Here is a 21,614-nt window from a genome sequence, read left to right as displayed (position 1 = left end):
TATCCACCGCTCCCCACAGCGCTGTCACCGCATCACCCAGGGTCACCGCAAAGAGCGCCTTCTAGCGAGGCATGGAGCATCTCACATCTCAGTGCACATCTTCTAAACTTCACAATGTACACAATCATATTCTACATTTCAAAAAATGTGTCTACCCACATAAGTGCCATAAATATAGGCCTATAACCACATTCGCAAATACATTTTTGCTTTACAATTAATTAGTCATAGGCTACTGCACTATTACCTCCATTTGCACTATCACCTCAATTCCATTGACACTGTTGTATAGGTTTATGTTTATATATATATATATGTATATATATATATATACATATATATATATGTATATATATATATATACACATATACTTTTGGATATATATTTATATTGTACATAGTCGTTAAATGTTTATGCTTACATTGTTCTTTTTTTTTGTTGTCCCCGTTTCGTATTTTATATATAAATTCTGTGTAAGTGGAGAGCAACGATAAAACCGGAGTTAAATTCCTTGTATGCGTACGCATACATGGCAAATAAAGCTGATTCTGATTATTGGGCACCATTTGTTTTAATTTAGGCAGTATTGAATACAATCTTTTGCAATTTTCAAGGTTTTTTCACGGTGTGCAAAAAATCTGAAGAGCTTCCAGACTGACGAAGGGTTAATCGTTTTCCCGGATAAGATGCAGTTTACCCTTAATTATGCACAATGTTTACATCTTGCCAATAAAATTGGGACAGTTGCCAAGTTCAATCCATTAGTTTATAACAATTACAGTAAGCTTATGCATTTGGGAAATCACATTACAAAAACTGAATTGGAATAAATGTGTGTAAGCATACCTTCAAAGTTATAACTTGCATGCAATTCATATACTGTATACAGAGATTTTGATCGTGTTAATTGTATTCATTAATATGTCACCTTTGTTGCTGCATGTTTATTCTCTTTACATAAAAAATTATTTTTATACTTTGTATAATCTGACATTTTGTAGTTACGCGTGATGTAAGTGTCTATCTTTTCATAAGGTCAATAAAGGACCAAACAAAACCCCGACCGCATCAATCTTTGGAAAAAACTGACGAGTTGTGAAATAATGTGCATCATCATTTATTTCAGTTCAAAATCCTAGCTTCCAAAACAGGTATGTGGTTTAAGGAAATCCTTTCCTGTACAGTTAAGGTCAGCAAGGTAACGTTAAGTACAGTGCCATTTGAAAGAGACCGCCTTGTCGTGAGATGTCGGTGTTTCTGAAGAGCCGACTTTTAATGGTGCGCTCCTATGATGGTGTTTCTGGAGGTCATGCTACATTCTCTCATGTTCCCTCCATTTCGCCTAAACGAGGGTTATTTGTCCATCAGAAGCTTAGGAGGTTCTTGACTTGAGGCCATGCACACGCAAGAAGTAAACTCCATCTATTGAAGTCAGCAGGGAAAATGAGACTAGAAAGGAACAACTGAACATACTGTATTTTGGTAATCCACTGCTCATCTTCCTACTGTACTCAAAAGCTGACATTTAGGATTAGTTAACGTTAGGTTACATCCTTAATGGATATTTCCTGTTCCGAACTTTGTCTACAAGCACAAACTGTGCAACTGTTAGCTCTGGGAAATCAGCATACATTACGTGGACTCAAGTTCACCATTGTCACAGTCTTAATAATGAAAACTCGGGGCTAGCAATTTTTATCAGAACCCACCCACTCTCTCCCAAATGTATTGCCCTCCCTTCTCCCTAAAATCATAATAGTTTAACGAAGCCAACAATACAGAGTATTACGAAACAAAATGAGAACCGTAAAGGAAAATGATCGATGAAGTGAATCTATGCGTCTCGCTGGTAAACCCGTTGGTGGTGGAAAGGTATTTTTGCAGCACTATATTGCATTAAATAACCTTCGTTAAATATATGTATATATTTTGTTAGATATATACACAAACTCATGAGAAAAAAAAACTTAAAAGTCTTAACTTTATTATATTTTGTTTTTAGAACCATAATGGTTGGAGACAAAAAGGGTAAATGCAAATAAAAATCAAATCAGGTCTTCCCATTCAAATGTTTCTTGGTAGTAGGGACACTGAATTCAGGCGATTTGGACAGCTCTCTTAATGATGGTTAGCAGGTCAGACGTTGGTGACATGTGGTCCTCAGACAGGCCGTCCGCCCTGTTTCTCTCTCATCCAGGTATGGATCCTCGCCTTCAGCTCAGGGACTGTAGAGGCAACAACAGATTGTGATCAAACAAACTGACATTTGCAATCTAACAGGCAGTACTTTAATTTGACATTTTGGTGTCCTCTAATCACTTGCCTTGAATCTAAAACTAGATAGTTGCTTTGCCGTTCGTATTAGGAAAGACTTTTGCGCTCACCTACCTTGAACAGAACTTTACATGTAATTACTGGTGAAATGGCATCGTGGTTGGGTTACCTGACTCCAGCATGCTCTCTGTGAGTGGCTGTCTGTTGAAGGGATCAGTGGGGGAGTTAAGCAGGTGACGCAGGATGATGGATCGATCCATGATGTTGCCCGAAGGCAGTATCACGGGGTCGGTCATCAGTGTGTCCATCAGAGGGTCTGTTATAATAAAGCCATATGTACATTTTAGAGAACTTAACACCGTCGAAACAAAAAGCACAAGCGTCAAATGACAATCCTAAAAGTGAGAATGTGATCAGTATTGAAACATTTGTATTGTCAGCATATCCTGTTATCCTTTCTTGTCCTAATAGAGCTGAAACAAACATCATAGGCTGCTCAAAAGTCTGTTACTTGTGTTTGGACGAAGGGTTATTATTCGTACATCTGAATACAGGTAAACTACACTGGCTTTTTCAGTGGTCTTTGAATTAAGAATGAATAAACACTACCAAAAACAAAATTAACTCAACAGAAAACCCCCCAAACAGAATTAAATATTATCAGCATGTAAGGCATGGCTTCATACTTATGTGACATGTCAAAACCCAGCTGCTGAAACGATGTGTTTTATATGACAGCAAAATTGGCAACCACTAAAGAAAGTATCCCAATAAATACTCAATGAGAGCCTTTGATAAAGTGTGCCCTATATTGAAATGTCACAAGGTTGTTACAGGAGGACTCGTGCGTTTCAAAAATAAAACCTGGCATGGGAGATTTTAACCGCAGGGAAAGACGATACCCGAGCCTCCTGTGCGGCACACTCCAGTCGACCGTGGTGGGTAGGCTGGCATATCTGGGAATCAAAGGAGGTATGTGGGCCACGTTCTCTTACTAGATTATATTAAGTCTGTGGTTATAGGATAGCCTTTGCTCTAAGCTGTCAATATGACCTGTATGAGCTGCAAAAGCCGCTGCAAATGTGTGGAATTCAACAGCGATAGAGGCCTATGAAGATCCTGTCCGTCTGCACTGACTGACCTGAGGTCACACCAGATTTCTAAGCCAGTGACTTTTTCTTCTTTGGGCCAAAGATTCAGTGACTTTTGTGGTTTAAGTAATCACAAAAAAAAAAAAACATTTGTATTTAAAGTCTAAGAATTACCTTAATTGCCTCGACTGAAGATACAAAGCTAAAAGTTGCAGGTATGCTGCTTAAACACTGTGGACAAACACACACACACACCTTTGAACTCGTCAGGTGCATCACTGTAGTCCATTTCAGATTGGGAGTTCTTGGCGACTATTTCCTCCACCTTGTCCGATAGCAGCTTGAATTTTTCAATGGCAATAGAGGACTTAATACCAGCCTTCCTCATCTTTGAGATCACCTCTTCAAAGAGCTCGCGGCTGTACGACCGCTACACACAGACCACAATGAGGGAAAATATATTAGGGAGCTGCAAGGGAAGAGCATCTTTGAGGAGATGCGAAAATTCAGTACCTTAACCGTCAGTCGTCTCTTTCTATATGCAAGACTTTAATAGATATTCTCCGTAAACAAATCATTTATCATCAATTGCCTACAGTCAAAATGCACACAGTAACTCATACACATGTTACAGTGGCTGCTTGAAACGTCACATTAAAATGAACTAATCTACAGCATTTGGTCCCCAATTGCTTCCTGCTTGCATTATCCGGGAAGAAGTGGATATTCATGAAAACTGGGTGAAACACGGTATTACAGTCAACAAGTACAATAGTTTAATTCACGCTGATGTCTTCAAGGCAATACGACCGCGATTGTGATGATCTACCACAATCTCCTATAGCCTTTTCTCATGGCCATTATTCATCCTAACAAACGCCCACTTGTGCAAGTATTTCTTACAAAGTAAAGTAATCTTTGAGTGAAAATACAAACCTGGTCATCTGCAATCGCTTTAGCAAAGCGGGCACAGTCCAGCTGCAGGTAGATGTCGGTCAGCTGGTCTAACAGCTTCTTGGGCTCAAAGCCATACTTCTCGGGGTTCTCCACTTTCAAGTCCCGACACTTAGGCCCACAGAGCTGCTGGAGGTTAAAGTTTAGCATGGCAGCTAAACGAGGCCCCAGCTCCTGTAGGAAAAAGAAGGCACCGTTTAGAACAGCTTGTTGGGCTCACAGTGCCCAGTTCAGGCTGATAATGTTGCCCTTACGTTCATTTTATTGCATTATTGAGAACACATTTCAATTCATGGAGCCGAGAACATATCAAGTTCAAGTGAGATGATTTTTCAAAATGTCCAGTGGGGGCAGCGGCACTCACAGGCCTGAGGAAAGGCTTCTGGACCTGCTTGGTGAGGATGTGGAACATTTCAACAGTCTCCGTGGCCAGGGCCAGATAGGAGCGGGACACACGCTCATCCTGAGTCAGCTGGGACTGGCGACTCTGTTGCTGCTCCTGAACGTTTGCAATTCATCACAAACAATATTATTCTGCAACAGTTACTTTTACTTTCACAGCTCTGCAGAAATAGGAGTGAGGCGATAATATGTCGCAGCTCACACAATAACCACTTAGCTATCCTTTTGTCTTTGCCGCTTTAATTCAACACTGAGATTACCAACTACTTTTTATGACTTCAATTCTGTGTTTCATTGCTGAAAGAAATTAAGCTCAACGATAACTGCTGTAAATAAATACAAGAGCCTATCGGGCTGAGCACTGACCCGAGGCAGCTGGTCCCACTGCTCCTTGTTCTTCATCTCTTCTTGAACTTCGTGGATTCGCTTCAGAGACTCAAGGCTCTCGTCTAACAAGAAGGTGGTGTCATTAATCAGCATGTTGATGTAGCGCACAAACTGCTTGCCAGAGCTAGAGGGGAGTAAGCAGGAAAGAAGATGGAAAAGTAGGTCAGATTAGAATTGATCCAAGTCAGACAGACACTGATTCAAACCTTAATTGTGTAATTTGTTTTATACGACACAAAGTGTTAAAAGCAATCTCACTTGAACTCCTCCATGAAAGTGCCATGGTGGGCAAGGTTCTGCCAGAGGCTCTTGAAGATGGTGCTGATATGGTACCGTATAGTGAATTTATCATAGAACTCGCTGGTGGCGCCGGTGTGCTCCACATCTGACCAGAGGAGACCGTTTATTTTAGTTAAAAAGGGAAAGGATCCATACTTTGCACTCAAGAATCTCCACTTATCCCATCCACTACAGCAGCAGCTCTGAAATACAGAACACGTATAACTCACCGGTGTAGAACTTCATGAGGGCGGGGACCAGCTGTTTGACAGACAACGGGTGGTTCTCCATCATTTCAGAGAATCGCTGAGTACGAGGCTGTACAGCGGGGTTGGTGACAAACAGCACCTCCACCAACTTGGCGATAAGGTAAGGGTTCCTGATGTAGTTCTGGCTGCAGATGAACACCACCAAGAAGGTGACAATGTCCTGGACACACGGCTCGTATAAAACCTGGGGAGAATACCTTGAAGAAGGGAGGAGGAGGAGGAAGGGATGAAACAAAACAGCTTCTACTTAACTCTTGGCTTTAGTTTCATGTGTTGTATTGATAAATGTATTACTTTGTGTCTTTTCTTTGACATTTATTATTTATATCTCTCTCATATTATATTGTCCTTTCCTTCAAACAGACATGGTGCAGCGTGAACATTGTAATACTCCCTCCACAAGATGTGATTTGATAAAACATGGTTGAACAACGAGACAAGTGCACAAGATCTGAACTATAAACTTACTGCACGACAAAAAGCAGAAACTCTGCCACATCTTCAATGTAGAACTCAGGCAGAGCAGCAAAGCTTTTGGGAATCTCAGGGTGCAGTGGCAGGTTAATGCTGTGGAAGGAATGAAGAAACACACATGGTACTTACATCTTGATTTATAGTACACTCTGAAGGGAAACAGCATGACAGATACCAAAAAAAATAAAAAATGCTTTGTGTGATGCCGCGTCGGTTCCTTTTACATCAATATCACAACAAACAGTCTGTCAGTGGCAGGGAGACTCACTTAGGGTAGGCAGGGTCCACCATGCGAAGAATGAGCTGGATGACTGTGCTGTAGAACTGCAGACATCTGCGGAGCAGGTTCTCATCCAGAAGGCCCACGTCAGCACAAGCTTTGGCTCGCACCAGTTTCTGACACGACAAAGTCACACACAATAAGGGTCACGTCTCCCTAAATATGCTGCGTCGTAGAAACTTGCATGTTTCAGCATTCGAGGATAGCCCTCTAATGTTGAATGCAGTAAATCGAGAAGTATTTGTAGGTCAGTGATGTTGAACTAACCTTGAGCTGGGTTTTGCATCGCTTGAGCATCTCTCTGTGTCGACTAGCCAGGGGAGAATCTTTCCATTGGCTTTCACTGTTCTTCAGCTCCTCTACAGTCCTAACAAGGGGAATTAACAACATTAAAACAACCATGCTATGAATACATGCGTGTATGCGTGTTATTTTACAGTGATGTTGATCAATACATGCATCGCCCCTGAAAAGAAATAAAAACCTGTTCAGTTCGCGGATGGCCCGTAACCTGCGGATGTAACGTCTGCAGCCGGGCAGGATGGATAAATGGTGGGCGTGCAGCGTCAAGAAGAAACATTCGGTGGGGAACTTGGGTTCTGAGAACTTGCTGGTGTCTTCATCTGTCCATGAAAAGAAGAAAATTCAAATATAGAAACCACCATCAGTCACAACCAGTCTGCCAGTATCATTACTGTTAAATATCAGCTTTACTGCCCCCAAAAAACCCCAATAAGTTAATGTATCTTGCCACATATGGAGTCGGCTTGCAGTAATTCAAAGCAACATATCAATAACGTACTTCAAGTACACAACATTTTTGTAAAAACAGTCCTCACCCTCATAAATCTCTATGATTATATTTAGGTTAACTTACGCAGTCCGGTCAGCCAGCTCTTCAGCTCCTCCATGGTGGCTTTCAGACGCGTCTCCTCTGTGCTGACAACGAGGCGACACCGTGGGTGGAAAATGTAGTACGGGTCCACTGTCTCCAGCTTGATCTTCATGCTCAGCTGTTGCAGCACCCATAAGAAGTTGAGCATGAAGCCGTCTGTAGACACCAGCTTGTCATCAGTCTAGCGGGGAGAAAAGAGGGTGAAGTCAGACCAAAGGATGTTGAAAAGCTACGACTGGAATATGAAGTCAGCATTTATTTATTTTTAATGTATGCAAACATTTATAACCGAATTGTATTTCTACACTTCAGCTCTTTCCTGTGGGTGCACCAGTTTGGTAACTCAAAATTATATTTATTTAAATAATTCTGTTGAATGTGAATCACTTTTGTAACAAACCTGCATCTGAGCTTTCTTCACATTGTAGTTGACCAGAGCTGCCATGTAATTAAGCGCTGACTCGCGCGTTTCTCCATTTAGTAGGATGTTATGGAGAACTTTGAACAGGTCACCCTAAAAGAGATGACAAATAACTTCAATACATTGTTCTAAACACAAAGGACAGCTATTTAATAAATGTGTTATGAAGCAGAGACTCACCCTAGCTGACTCCAGGTAGTGCTGCAATGATTGGCTGACGACTCGCGTGTTCTCCATGGTGATGGCCGGGCCAGAGAAATACTTGTCTCCCACTTTTGTCTGAAGAAAAATAAAAGCATTAAGATTACTTTAGGTCAACTCAACACTTTTCAGCATTGGCTGCAATTTAATGCTACTCGGGTTCATTGATTAGGTAACTCACATCATCCTCAGCAAACACAGAAAGGCTGAAGAAAGCTCCCACGTAGGAAAGTCTCTGGATCTCTCGGCCACAACCCGGGCTCAGAGGTTTGGGACACCACAAAGGCAGCGACGTTGCCTGCACAGACCGCCATGACAGACATTACATTGGAGCACAAACGTTTTTTGGTTTTGAACATTTAACATATTTCACTATCTACTGGTGCTAGTAACCATCCCATCACTCGAGGTTTGAATTCAAGTGAAAGCCATTATGTGTCTGTCAACAGCCGGGGAAGACAATGAACTGCAATGTATGCATGTAACCAGCTCATTTAGTTTAAGTCACAAAGAAATAATTAACATCTTAATGTCACTTGAAAAGACACGCTGTAGCTATATTAATAAAAAAATAACTTAACAGTTATTAAGTGACTAAGTGAGCTTAATATAAACTCAAAGAACTCTGATTCGAGAGGTTGTTGCTGCTGAATATAGGCTCAGTCGTTTTCTACGCAGAGGGGAATTCTGTTTTGCCCTTTTTCTGTGAAGCATAAAGATGACCTGGCGTCATGAATAGAATAAACACAGCACATTCTTTTGTGCTGATGTCAACCAGCCATGCTGGTGTGCTGAAGGTATAAACAGACAATCAAGACAATAGCCAGACTTGCACGTACTTGACTTATAGACAGCCTAAAATGAACAGCCTAAATAATCTGAGCCATGAGGACAAAATGATGAACACTTCAGTGCCATAATGTAGCTTTGGTCATGCAAAGGTATACTCACCAAACTGCACACTGGGTGAGTCTTTCCAAACTTGATTTCACAAAGCTCAGCTAATGCCTGTAAAAACAAAACAAAACACAACTAAAGAAATGCTAGAATCACATTTGGTTTACAGGTAAACTGGGTTACACGGTGTAACAAAGTGTGATTATTCAATATATAATCTACTCGGTGCATTAGTAAGAAGCTAATTAAACCAACACCATGCATCCTGCTAAATAATTTGACACACAGCAGTTGTTGAAAATAAACTACTTGAATACACCAAATTCTCAGAGAGGCCAAATCATATTCTATTGCTTTGTGTACGCTCGGATGGATGGTGAGATAAAATTAGATTAGATTGTCAAAGTAGGAAGAAAATCATCATCATATCCATCCAAGAGGAGAAGCAGCACAATGGCAACACTATTATACTGAATATTCAAGCATGTCTGCACACAGATGCGTTTGCTGAACATCTAGAACTCTTTCTACTGAGCAGACAGGTTGTCCGACTGCAAGGACCTCATTAATCCCGGTTATGCTGCAAATCCCCTGGAATTTGAACTACATTGAGTCTCAACTCCTGCTTGGTACTACAGCACGAGTCAGGCCAGGACAACACCTCCTCACCATAAGGGGGAATTTAAAGTTGTCACTGTCAAAGGAACATTCTTTCACGGCAAGAGCCAGCCCATGGAGGATGGGGATGAAGATCTGAAAAACAACAGAGCAAAACATGTCATTCATCACATCAGAGTATCACTCTAACGACATTCTGTATGAACTGCTACCTCAAAGGTTCATTCTGCACCGCTGTATGCTGGGATAGGTTTCAGCCTAAGTGACCCTAAATGAGTATTAACATGCATCTATATGGATGGGCGTGCTTCCCACCTGACTGAACACCCCTTCCTCCTGGTGGGTGATGCGCACCAGCTCCTGAATAAAGCCATACGGAAGGTTTCGACACAGCAGATAAGGTACCAGCAAAGACTGATGGAGAGGGCTCCTGCACGTAGGAAACAGAGAAGCATTGTGCCGGAATTAAATAAATAACGTTTCTCGAGTCAAGCTGAAAGAGTAGTTGCTATGGAGACTCGGGCTAAAACGAGAAGGAACAGAAGCTGTACAAATGTATTAAAAGAAAATAACCCGAAGTTTGTCACAGTGCGTGTGGCTGGGCTTTCTTACCGTGGCTGGGTCAGGGTGCCTTGCAGGACCAGGGCAATATGAGAAATACACTGAGAGCGAATGTTGCTGAGAAGCTGGCTGACATTTGGTTGGCTACACACCTGAGAGAGAAACAGAGAAAGGATGAGAGGAGACAGCTAGAGGCGTGATAAGAATGTATGCTGCTGATTTCACAGACAACTCTCTCCAGACTTGATTCACAGTTTTCTCTCATAAGCAAAACGGCCGCTTGTTTCCAGACCATCTGGCCTGCAGCTAGTCTGAGGTACGCACTGTTCCTCTGTCCTCAGGACATTTTGTAACCAATTTAGACGAGGAGACTTATTAGGCCGTTGCAATAATTAAATGTGAAAATGTATCTGAATGGATTTTAAAATCAGAAGTCTGCTTATGGGAATACCTTAGTGTAGTAAAATCAAAGTATCGTCTTAATCCGATTACTCGATATTTCTGAGCATGAAATTAAACATAGTAAGTGTAAAGCTGACTTTTTCTCCTCTAAAATTCCACTCTGTTCATTTTGCACAAAGTTCTTAATAAAATGAGAACATTTAATTAGAAGTAAAATTTTAAAAAAATAATTCAATTCCCACAAAAATAGGCTTTATCGTCTTCTTATTTCATAAAGACTATTTATTGAATTACCAGAAAACATGGTAATTTGTGATATATATCGTTGGCAAGATATGAAATAAGTAAAAGGAACACAATACTTTTAGCGTAAACATTTCTTCGGTCTTACAGACAGATACTCACCTTGGGAGCTTTCCTCTCCTCCATGCCAACACTGTCAAAACGCTCAATGAGGTAGTTCAGCATCTCCGTCTCTTTGCAGGTCTCAATGGTGAAGCGGTCGCTGGCTGAATTGCAGGACATTCCCCCTCCAGATGCACCAAGACTATAAATGTAACAAAAAAAAAAAAAAAAAAAAAAAAAAAGTACACAAGGACACAGAGGGGCTCATTAAATCACAGAAAAACATCACAGCACAGAGAGATACGCGATTAGCATCAAACATAATCATGTATGTATGGTTAACAAACTCAAGCCCACTCTCAGGGGTCCTGAAAGAAACAAACCATAAAGCATTAGTGACAGCATTGCAGCGTCTCAGTAATGGGCTCTTGAAAGAGAAAGCGATGATATTGATATTGAACAATAAAAGGCTGTTTGCAGAAAGTCTTTGAAGCTCATATTAGGATTCAGCTTGCCACACTTAACTGACACATGTAGCGACGAGTGTTGAAATTGCCGTTAGTGGTCTGCTGTAACTGCAAATCCTGTATGCAAGCTGCTTCAAAGCACAACAACCCTTAGGAGGTAGTGAAATCAACTTTGTTATCCGTCCATTGAAGGAAGGCAAAGCAGCAGTATCACCTCTGCCACAGGTCGAATAGCAATGCAACTTTGTTCATGGCAGTTTCTCCTGAATAAAGATGCGATGCAAGTTGAACCAAACCTACATTTAGCAACTATGCAGCAAAACAAACATCCATAGAGCAGGGAATCAAGACTATCCTAATGATACTGCCCATGCATTTTATGTATGACACAGTACACTGCATGTAATCATATTCATTAACATTAAAAATGGAAGTCAACCAACTTAACCCAAAAATAGGGACCACTTTTCCAGGAAAATGTCTTACAGGATTTTGAAGGTTCAGGGCTACAAAAACAGGGTTCAGTTACTGTTGCAGACCTAAAGCCCAATGAAAGTGTATATTATACGGAGTTCCTGCAGCTCTGTAGAAACAGAGTTTAAAACTTACCACTACTTTATACATCAAAAATTATAGTTACAGGACAGTATGTCCAAAACAGTTACCACGCTCTTTAAAGACGGCTGAGCCTACACCCCTCTACCCTGGTGTGTTTGTGCGCAGTTAGTGGAAAGCCTCGTGGGCCCACTGGAACATGCAGTGGACACATAACTGAGCAAGCAAACACAAACGCACACACCGTGCAGCGGTGTACCTGGACCCAAACTGAACCCGTGCAAAATCCTCCTCCTCAGAATCTTCATCACTGCTGTCCTGAGACATGTCAGAGAGGGCAGAGAACAGGACCGACAAGGGGCTAACATGACGAGGAAAGGACACAAGGGGAAAGGTTGGAAGAACAGAGGATGTTGTGCAAGCATGAGGAGACAGAGGGGAAGTGAAAAAGACATGAAGACAAATGTAGAATGGTAACAGGTCCAAAGAAAAGACGAGGAAGAAGGAAGCACTCAGAAAAGGATGCTGAAGGGTTGCATGCTTGCTTGAAGACTATTTCAAAGAGGCTATGCAAAGAGGCGTAAGCCACATCTTATTTGCTCCAGAATTTCATAGCCAGGTAGGACCTATAAAACATGTTTGTTAAACTATATCCAATATTAGTCATTTGCAAATGGGTTAGACCTTTTAAATTAATACGTTAGCAACAAGCAATGCTAAAAACAATGTCTGTTAATTGTCTAAACACCCTGTGTATTAGCATTTTTTGTTAAATCTGAAGTAATGTATTTGAAAATGCATTGAAAATATATGGAGATTGAAATGTTTAATTATGTATTTTGCTAATTCCCCCAATCTTAATCACCATTTGGGTATTTGTAACAGACTATACGGTATATATACTGCATATTTTTTATCACATTGCTGTTGCAACTCTTTTTTAAACTTAGGAAACGCTAAAATATCAGGTTGTTCATGTACTTTTAGACTAGCAGCCTAAATACTAGCCAGTTGAGATCATTGTTTGTTTGTGTAGATGAGAACTGACTGCATGAAGTATAAGAAGCAATGTACACACCCAACCTCAAATCTGGTGGTTCACAAAAAACATTATGGTTTTAGTAAGTTTGCTCGCTCTACACACTGACATGCAAATGGAAGATGAGATACCTAGACGGTGGGATCCTGGAAGCAAAGGCAGCCTGTCGGGTATTCGATCTGGGAGAAGGGGGCACCGTGGAGAGGGGTGTGGAGGAGGGTTGGATGCGAACCCTAGGTGAGCTCAAGGAGAGGGTATGGGGGCTGGGAGGTGGCACAGGAACTGGGGTGTTAGGAGGAACAGAGGGCCCTGCGGGGCTAGGTCCAGGGATGATAAATCCTCTTTGACCAGGACTAGATGGGGAAGGAGCCCCCCAAGGAGAGGTGACAGAGTAAGGCCGATAGCGTTGCGAGATGGGCATGGGGGCAGATGGAGGGTTGAGTGTGTGTCGTGGAGTCGCGGTAGCGGGTGGGCTCGGGGGCACAATGAATTGTGGGGTAGAGGTTGTGGAGGGGACAGTGGGTGAAGTAGGGGTGGGGAGAGATGGGGAGGTCCTCTTGGCTGCATCCAAAGCCATCGCGTGAGGACTACCACACACATACAGACTGTGGACAACATTGAGACGATGATTGGCAAAACTCATCGAACAACGACGTCTTAGAAATATAAAAAAAATGATCAAAGCAAAATCACTACATCTAGAAGAAGAATAAAGCACTTTCCAATCACATGATACCAATTAAATATCAATAAAGCACACCTTTAAGGAGGAGTGTAGGTGACCAATTCAGAGCCTTGATATGTCTCAGTTGGCAGTTACAGTCAAAGCTCGTTATACTAAGTCAAGGTACTTGCCTGGACAGAGAGCTGGCTCCAAAGGACCCTGCACTGGGGCCCATGGGGCTGCCACCTTGGCTGGAGGGCTGCACCAGTGTCAGACGGTGGTCCGGGGATTTGGCTGCTGCAATTGGCTGAGAGGTGGCGGTCAAGCTGGCGAAAGGGTTGTGGACACGTGACTGTGTGGACATCATTAAGACTTCCATCAGGATCTGGCCGATCAGGTCTTTGAAGTCAGAGTATACTACAGGAGAGGGGGGGGGGGGGGGGAACTTTCAAAGTTCAAAAGACAGGAGGGGGGGGGGGGGGGGGTAACAGTCAAGTTATCAAATGCAAAAAGTCAGTTGTAGAAAATACTTGCTTTTTCACAGTCAGTCAGCGTATTATGGTGAGATAAAGATGTTATTCAATGACATACCATCTTTAGGGTTCTGGTGGAACTCTGCAGCTATTGAAGGGAGAAAGATGACATCTCTATCCTGCTCCTTCCACGATACGCGGAGGATCTTACAAATGAGCTGCAGAGCCTGTTCTTCTGAGACATCCGAGTTTGCAGAGGGTTCCTGAGGTGCAGAAATTAGAGAATAAATGCCAAATGGACTAGTATTACTCTGATTCTCATAATACTCTTATCTCATGATCACTCTGGTCTATCAAGAGACTGGTATGTATCAATCAACTGCAATAACTGAAAATGAAACCAAGAATAGCGTCTATGGAAAGTCCCTAATTACCTTTTGTAAATACCCAAACACTCCTTTTATGTGAACTCATTTCAAGACTCACTTGATCTCAAGATGGGCATCAAAGTCAAGTAGACAAAGTAATTAAGGATTAAAAGACCCTCTGTTTTGAGTAGTGTTCACTGCTGCCGTTTACCTTTTCAGGCAAGTTCCTCTTCTCCCTGCGATCGCTGTCCTCCACCTCCATGTTCTCTATCCCTGAGTCCACATCCACCTGGGACATGCTGGAATAAAACAGAGGGTTATTAAGTCTCTTCATCTCTTCGTCAAGCAGACAATGCAAACACTCAAAAACTCAGTGGTCCATATGAAGCAGCACATTTAGAACTAGAAAACTAAATAAAACTAAATATTTTTTACAGACACCTTTCAATCCTACAGGAGAGGAGTATTTGATCATCAACACATAGATTTTTGGTGGAGAATCTATTTTCATGGCTAGTACAATATCCCATTTGAAAAACTCTTACCTCTTTTCACAGGAGGCTGTGTCGATGTCCATGCTCTGCGACCGGGACAGACTCTGGGACTGAGTCTCAAGGCTGTTGGAGGGGGAGCTGGAGAGGGAGCTCACACCCTCGCTGCTCTGACTACCATATACCACCCCTGCAAAAGCAAAACACCACAACTGAGCACCTTCGCAGGTCTTACATTAGTTTGCTTTAAAATTCTAGACTGATCAAATCTCTGCAATTGAAGGCCCCACACTTTTGAGAGACCTACCAGAGGAGACACGGTTTGCAAAGACAGTTTCATCCTCTAGGTCTCCTCTAAAAAAATCATTTTGGCTCATTTATATTTTATATTAATCATGCGGTGATGCCTCTGATCACATTTTTAATACACTTTTTGTAAGCAGCCACTTTAAGTTGTATTCTTTGTGTCGACTACTGTTTTATTGAAGAACAAATTGTTTAGCCACACTAGGTTAGGATCAGCATGGTGTGCCATACCTTTATCAGCCCTGATTAAAGCAAACAGGTAGAGAGAAAGCTGATTAACACCCAGGATTTTACTGTGGGCGAAGGGCCGGAATTAGCAACTCACTCCTGGTTGCACAACAATCATATAATTACCAACAGTTGAGTCAAATAAATACTGTATACAGTGGTTGTGTCAAGTACAATATTCATAAAGAAAAAGCATTAACGTGAAATGAAGGCTTGCATGATTGCCATGAAGAAAATCACAAATTTCACCAATTATAACAAGTAGCACAGGCCCTACAAGCCATAAAAGTCAGCCCTGTATAGCAACAACACCACATATATGCATACCGTCAAACAATGCCAGGAGATTGTCAGTCTATCCATACATGACTCACTGGTGAATTTTCTAGAGCAATGCATAAAAGCATAATTTCTCACTCTGCAGAGCAAGCCAACACTTTGTGTCGCACAGGGACACTGGGGATCACAACAAGCTGCTGCTGTTGTTGTTGTTGTTTGTGGGAGTACGACGGGTTCTTGCTGTACAAATATCAAGGTCACAAATACAAAGGTCCCTTTCAGTGTTGAGCTCAGACTCTAATAACCAAGATTGATTTATCTTTCAGGCCTCAGAGACAAATATCAACCCTGGATGAGTAGGATGATAGAGTTAGACTAAAAGATCGCAAAAGAGGTTGAGAACAATAACACCATGCTGACAAACGGAGAAAGCTGACTGGATCCTGACCCGTTAATATTGATCCTAAATCATAAGAATTTAAACTTAAGTAATTCCTGCAATAACCGTCATTTTGACAAACTGCCTGAATACACGTCAAACCTGTAGATCTGAGTCAGTTCTTCTTACCGGAGGTGCCCATAGGGGACGTGGCAGGGGTACCATTGTGGACATTGAGCCCCAATGATTGAGAGGAAGCTGGTGGCAAGGGCTGGGGTGCTGCACATGAGGGTCCAGGGAGGGGTCCAGGGGGGGTCTCTCTCTGTGGAGACGTCAACGGTGTGCTGAGAGGGGTGCCGGGCTGTGACGTCTGTCCTACTGCCAATCGTGCCAGTCGCCTTCTGCGGATCTTGAATAACATACAAGCAAATTTACATATTCACTAAAAAGTACTATGGTTGCTCAGACCTGCATAGTGGGAACTTATTTTGTAACAGGACTGTTGAAATGTATACATGATTAGGCATAATTGTTTTAATATCTTTGGCACAATCAGTTTGCATACAATAAGAAACGTACATCAATACGCTTTTTGCATTACCCATCTTTGATAATTAGTCCCAGACAAAAGACACAATTGATGGAGTGGTTTTCATTCACAATGTAACCAACCTTACGAACAAAGTCAGATGTGAGGAGGCTACTAATCATTGGCAGAAGAGCATTACGCTACTGTCGTAAATTAACAGCACATAGTTGCTAAGTACAGGTCCAAGGTGACAAAGAAGGAACACTTTCTAAAATGATACGTGTTGCCCAAGTGGAGCAGCTCAGTGGCCACATAGTCGGCCCACAGTTGATTGCACAATGGTGGCCCGGTGTGTTTTTTTATGCTGAGTCGTCTCGCAGGCTAATTTTTGTCTGTTAGCAAAACAACGTTAGCAACTGACAGCTAGCTCACCGCAGGAAAAATATGACAAATCAATAATATAAAGGTGTAGAAAAAACATATACCACGTGAAAACAATTCAGCGTATTTATATTAATTCAGTCGTTTTATATGTAGGTAATGTAATCCGCGGGCCAGCTTGTGCACAGCCTCTATAGCATTACGTTAGCTAGTTAGCATTGTACTCCGGCTAATTTAAATTGCTGTCCGCTACGGGTAACGGTGACAGAAACACATGAACCACATCCAACATACAGTTAAATCCCTCAGTTACATTTAATGGCACTGTACGGCTCGCGTTGGTTAATGTGACTTTTTGCTGGTATTGAACAAGCAATGCATTTGTGATTTTATCGAGGACACATTTGTTCAGTGTAACAAGGCTAGCCGCTGAGCTAGCTGTAGTAGCAAGTCGGCTAGTGGAAAACCATTTGACATGAGGTCCGAAGAAAAGGAATTCATTTAAATCCAAAATTGTAACGTTAGCAAAACAGAGCTACATCAGTTATCATCACTCTTTTTGAACGCTTTCCAGTGTCGCCTCACCTCGTCTGCGCTCAACTCCTCCATCGCAGCTAGGTCAGCTAGCCTTTTCACTTTCAACCGCTTTGATGTGTGCCAGCCAGAGCCAGCTAGCTAGCTTGTATTAGAACTAAATATGCATAGTCCAACTCGATCAACAAATAAGTGTCAGTCTTGATTGTCTTCAAGATACAAACTATGACGCCAGTATACGGAGGGCGGCAAGATACAGTTCCTCCAAAAAGTCTCTCGTTTGCTAGTTTTCTACCAAGAATGAAACAAAAAGAAAAGTAGCTAGCTATTATACGTCAAAACACAAGGGCGGCCATTTTGGTTCTACACTGTGTCACGTGACATAACTACTGGGGGAGGTGTGAGGCTTCACTGTGTCGCAAAGATAAATGTGATATTTCACCTGTTATGTGGATATTCTTGTGTCAGTCAAATGGTTTGCAGTACTCATGAATTGACTGCTAGCTGTTCTAAATTATTCCAAATCAGCCTTTTCCTCCTAAAATACAAACAGCACATGTAGTTATTTATTAAACTCAGTGTGCATGAGCACTCAGTGGGGCACAACGTCATTACAAAGAGATATTGGTCTATTCAGTGGTGCTTGCTCATTTAACTGTCTGCTGTTTATGATACATAAATCATAGGAGTGTCTGACAACTCCACCTGCAATACTTGACCATTAGTCTACTTTGAAAAATCTGGTGTGATTAGTTTCACCCTCTATAGAGTAGGAAGGAGGGTTCTGCGACAAAGTCGGAGAGCTGCTGCCTTTTCCCAGATGACCAGACAAGTTAATACACTCAAAACATTTTGATGTCCAATATATTAAATTACGTTCACACAATATTTCAGCCATCTTGGCCTGAAAAGTTCAGACCAAATGTTCATCACTGTTAACGTCACTGCTGCAGGGCTGTTGTGTTGACCTACTTTGATTTATTTTGCTGGTGATGGAGGTGGTTCGGGCAATGGAGAGATGCAATTGTAGGATAATTGAAACTTAGGTAACAAGGTTAGTGTGTGCATGAATTGATTCTTGGGCCCCTTGGGGACAGCACAAATCAGACTGTATCAACAAACAAGCTTACATATTATTATGCTCATATAACAGGAGCTGTAAGAGAGACAAGAGCAAATAGAGAAAGGCCCAAATGTTCTTGATTAAACAACACAAATAGTATGACTCACCACACCAATATGACTCATTGCACTATACTATGATGTCACATTATACTAAGACGTCACACTATATGATGACATAACACACTATACTAGGACACGCAACCATGACTCATTACACCACACTTTGACACCTCACTTATGCATTGCACATGCTCACTACATTACCTCTAACAGACTCGGGGATCACAGTTAAAAGCTCAGTTCTTAGTGAAACTCCGGAACTCTTTGCTTTAACTGTCTGCTGTTTATGAGAGGAGCTGCTGTGATTGGAATCATTGACGTTTCCGTTAACTCCACCTGCAATATTTGACAGATAGCCTACTGATACTTGTCTGATTCAAGGACTGTGATGTCACCAGCCCTAACTCTAAAGGAAAAGTTGTTGAGCTTATTTTATGTTAGACCCCTTTGTCTAACCTGTGTCTAGGCCTGTGTCGAGGCTGTTGTGAGGAGGGCCTGGCGACAGAGACGGAGAGAAGCAGCAACTCTCCTCACTCTCCTCCAGATCCAAGTACAGAGCTACAGGTCCAGTCCAAGACGCAGCTGCCACTATGAGCAGAACTAAGGTTATCTCTACATGCACCGAAACATTTTGAGGTCCAAAATGTAAGTAGGTTCACGCATCATTTCAGCTAACTATTACATCACATTATACTATGACACATTGCATTATACTATGACACATCAGGCTATACTTTGACATCACCCTACACTATGACACATCATACTGTTAAATCCTGGAGCCTTTTAAATATTAATTCTGTCAAGCATGAAACTATGCAAAATTAGAGATACATTGCACACCTGTTAAATATTATGACTGAGGTGCTGAATCAATCAAATAAAGGACTTAATACATTTTACAAACAGTTTTGTATGACAGTATTGCTGAGAAACAGCCTTCATATTAGACAAGACAGGAGAAAAGAAAAATAAGCTTTACAAAATATATATGTAGATTGTAATGCAAGTTCTTGACTGTTGGTCACAACAACTGTTATTGTGTTATTGCTGAGTGTCTACTGGATTGTAAAAGAATGGAGTTCCTTCCACCTAGTGTCACATTTGGCTACCAATCACAATCAGAATCACAATCAGAATCAGCTTTATTGGCCATGTATGCTTACGCATACATGGAATTTGTCTCCGGTTTCCACTCCGCTCTCAATGTACAAACACAAATTTACAATAAACAAGAAAATATATGTATAAAGAATAAAAAAGGGCAGCAAAAAAGTAGAACGGATGTAGGTATAAACATTTAACAGCTATATACAATATAAGTATAAATATATATCCGAGAGAAGAAGTGTATATATATATATATATATATATATACATATACATGTGAACATAAACCTATAGACAATGGCATGAATTGTAAGTGGTGGTAGCTCAGTAAGTAGCTCAGTTCTTAGGGGAACTCCTGAACTCTATGGTTGTTGGGAGTAAGTACCATCTCTTGAAGCTATAGATGGCAGATTAGCTACAATATACCACATATTATATCACAGATTCATTATATCACAGTTGCTGCCTCCATCATCACCTGTGGGATGAATGACACAGGTCAGATCTATGAGTGAGAGAATCCTAATAGCACACAATCCAAGGATATAATGACAAAAAAAACTCATTTTATTAGGCTGTACAAAATTCAAATTATTCTGTATTCATACCCTACGCCTCACTTTCTGTTGTACAACTGGGTATACATGTATCTGCATCAATGAGATATTTTATTTTTTACGAATAGCTCAACCAAATGTCAGATGGTCAGCACAAGCCAGTTGCAAAGGAAATATATTTCAAATGTGTCTCATCAGACTATAGAGATATGGAAGAAACTAAAAAGCTTGCACTTAATAGAGCCTACATTGACCAGATTAAAGGTGACAAAAACAGGCTTGATGCTCAGTTTTACTTTTTATCCGAGCCAAGCACCACTGAGCTACAAACCAGTGTAGACCAGACATTATCTGACACAAATAATGCAGTGATGCCATCTAGTGGTGTAAATCCACACCCTCACAGGAAATGCATTTTCTCCTGAACCGAGCATTGAAGTCACAATACAGAGAAAATACCACACATGTAATTTAATTTAGTGTGGTTTAGTTATTCAGAGATTAGAGTGGTGAATCGAATACACGATGCCTGTCATCACAGAGGAACTTCTTCAGAAGAACATCTTTCATTTCTCTTCACTCATTCCCTTTCTTCTTAAAAACCTGCGTGCAGACTTCTCCTTCACAGTACAGCTCCTAAGTCACAGAAATATTTATTTAATATGCTGTATAGTAAAATGTCATTAAAAAGGGGAATTCAATGAAATAAGAGTTGAACACTGTGTGGAAGAAATATTATTAAATCTATAATCTAAATTCATATTCTTACCAGATACAGCTTGTCCTCTTCAATCCAGTGAGCCCAGCCCCGGTTCTTCTTCTCTCCAGTCTGCTGACAGACCAGTTTATTCCCCTCCCATGTCACCAGTGACTGCACAGTTGGCAGAGAAGAAGAAAGAGTGTAAATTACAACACAGAACAGGTTTAGCAGCCTAAATAAACTGGAAAACATATCACATGATCTGCAAACCAATTGCAATCATTATGCTTATAATCACTGTGAGCACACAATTCACCAGGCATTTATCTTCACCTTGAGATGTCTGTTGTCCAGTCCCTGCGTAATCTCCTCAAACTCCTCACCCGCTCTGAAGGAGATGGTGTAGCTTCGGATGGTGCAGACAGTTTTGATCGTGTACTTGTCCCCCCGCTGCTCAATCACCTTCCTCTGCTTTAGCTTCAGAGCAATCTTTTGTAAGCAAGGGCTGATACCTGGAACGGTAGAGGAAGTGTACTCTCACTCTCTCTCTCAAACTCACCCACAGTCCCATGCATACCATTAATGGCACTGCAACAAAAGTACATCCTAATGTCCCCC

At 41.4% G+C, this 21,614-nt stretch overlaps 2 protein-coding genes across 4 annotated transcripts in view; both read right to left on the bottom strand.

Annotated features, from left to right (window-relative positions):
• Positions 1 to 1,102: 1,102 nt before the first annotated feature.
• ube4b (ubiquitination factor E4B, UFD2 homolog (S. cerevisiae)) lies at positions 1,103 to 17,826 on the bottom strand. Of its 3 annotated transcripts, XM_031845336.1 has the most exons (29): positions 17,496 to 17,826; positions 16,190 to 16,409; positions 14,863 to 14,998; positions 14,529 to 14,616; positions 14,068 to 14,212; positions 13,668 to 13,893; positions 12,944 to 13,417; positions 12,033 to 12,134; positions 10,812 to 10,953; positions 10,056 to 10,156; positions 9,759 to 9,873; positions 9,495 to 9,578; positions 8,880 to 8,936; positions 8,110 to 8,226; positions 7,908 to 8,006; positions 7,707 to 7,820; positions 7,289 to 7,487; positions 6,896 to 7,034; positions 6,679 to 6,778; positions 6,400 to 6,527; positions 6,126 to 6,224; positions 5,619 to 5,854; positions 5,368 to 5,494; positions 5,089 to 5,233; positions 4,685 to 4,819; positions 4,303 to 4,494; positions 3,622 to 3,796; positions 2,445 to 2,591; positions 1,103 to 2,226 (listed from the first exon to the last, which is right to left on the bottom strand). In XM_031845336.1, exons 1-29 carry the CDS (start codon positions 17,517 to 17,519, stop codon positions 2,162 to 2,164), a joined length of 4,131 nt encoding a protein of 1,376 aa, XP_031701196.1. In that variant the 5' UTR covers positions 17,520 to 17,826; the 3' UTR covers positions 1,103 to 2,161. The 3 variants fall into 3 exon arrangements, with proteins under 3 accessions (XP_031701196.1, XP_031701197.1, XP_031701199.1); XM_031845337.1 differs by lacking the exon at positions 12,033 to 12,134; XM_031845339.1 differs by lacking the exons at positions 12,033 to 12,134; positions 12,944 to 13,417.
• Positions 17,827 to 20,002: 2,176 nt separating this feature from the next.
• rbp7a (retinol binding protein 7a, cellular) overlaps positions 20,003 to 21,614 on the bottom strand; it is a 3,130-nt gene continuing 1,518 nt past the window's right edge. Inside the window, exons 2-4 of the mRNA XM_031845874.1 lie at positions 21,330 to 21,508; positions 21,066 to 21,167; positions 20,003 to 20,932 (exon numbers count right to left, since the gene is read on the bottom strand). Coding sequence (XP_031701734.1) covers positions 20,873 to 20,932; positions 21,066 to 21,167; positions 21,330 to 21,508 — 341 coding nt within the window. The 3' untranslated portion in view covers positions 20,003 to 20,872. The remainder of the gene's footprint in view (positions 20,933 to 21,065; positions 21,168 to 21,329; positions 21,509 to 21,614) is intronic.

This window comes from Anarrhichthys ocellatus, unplaced genomic scaffold (genome assembly GCF_004355925.1).
Source record: "Anarrhichthys ocellatus isolate YVR2014 unplaced genomic scaffold, GSC_Weel_1.0 scaffold5, whole genome shotgun sequence".
Classification (NCBI taxonomy): domain Eukaryota; kingdom Metazoa; phylum Chordata; class Actinopteri; order Perciformes; family Anarhichadidae; genus Anarrhichthys; species Anarrhichthys ocellatus.
The sequence above is the reverse complement of the archived record's forward strand: the minus strand, read 5'-3'. Positions and strand labels throughout refer to the sequence as shown.

Coding starts and splice junctions, on each gene's coding strand:
- ube4b (XM_031845336.1), bottom strand. CDS start 17,519: ATGGAGGAGTTGAGCGCAGACGAG. Junction 7,488..7,706: donor TGAAGAAAGCTCAGATGCAG/GTTTGTTACAAA, acceptor TCTCCCCGCTAG/ACTGATGACAAGCTGGTGTC. Junction 7,035..7,288: donor GAGCTGGCTGACCGGACTGC/GTAAGTTAACCT, acceptor TTTCATGGACAG/ATGAAGACACCAGCAAGTTC.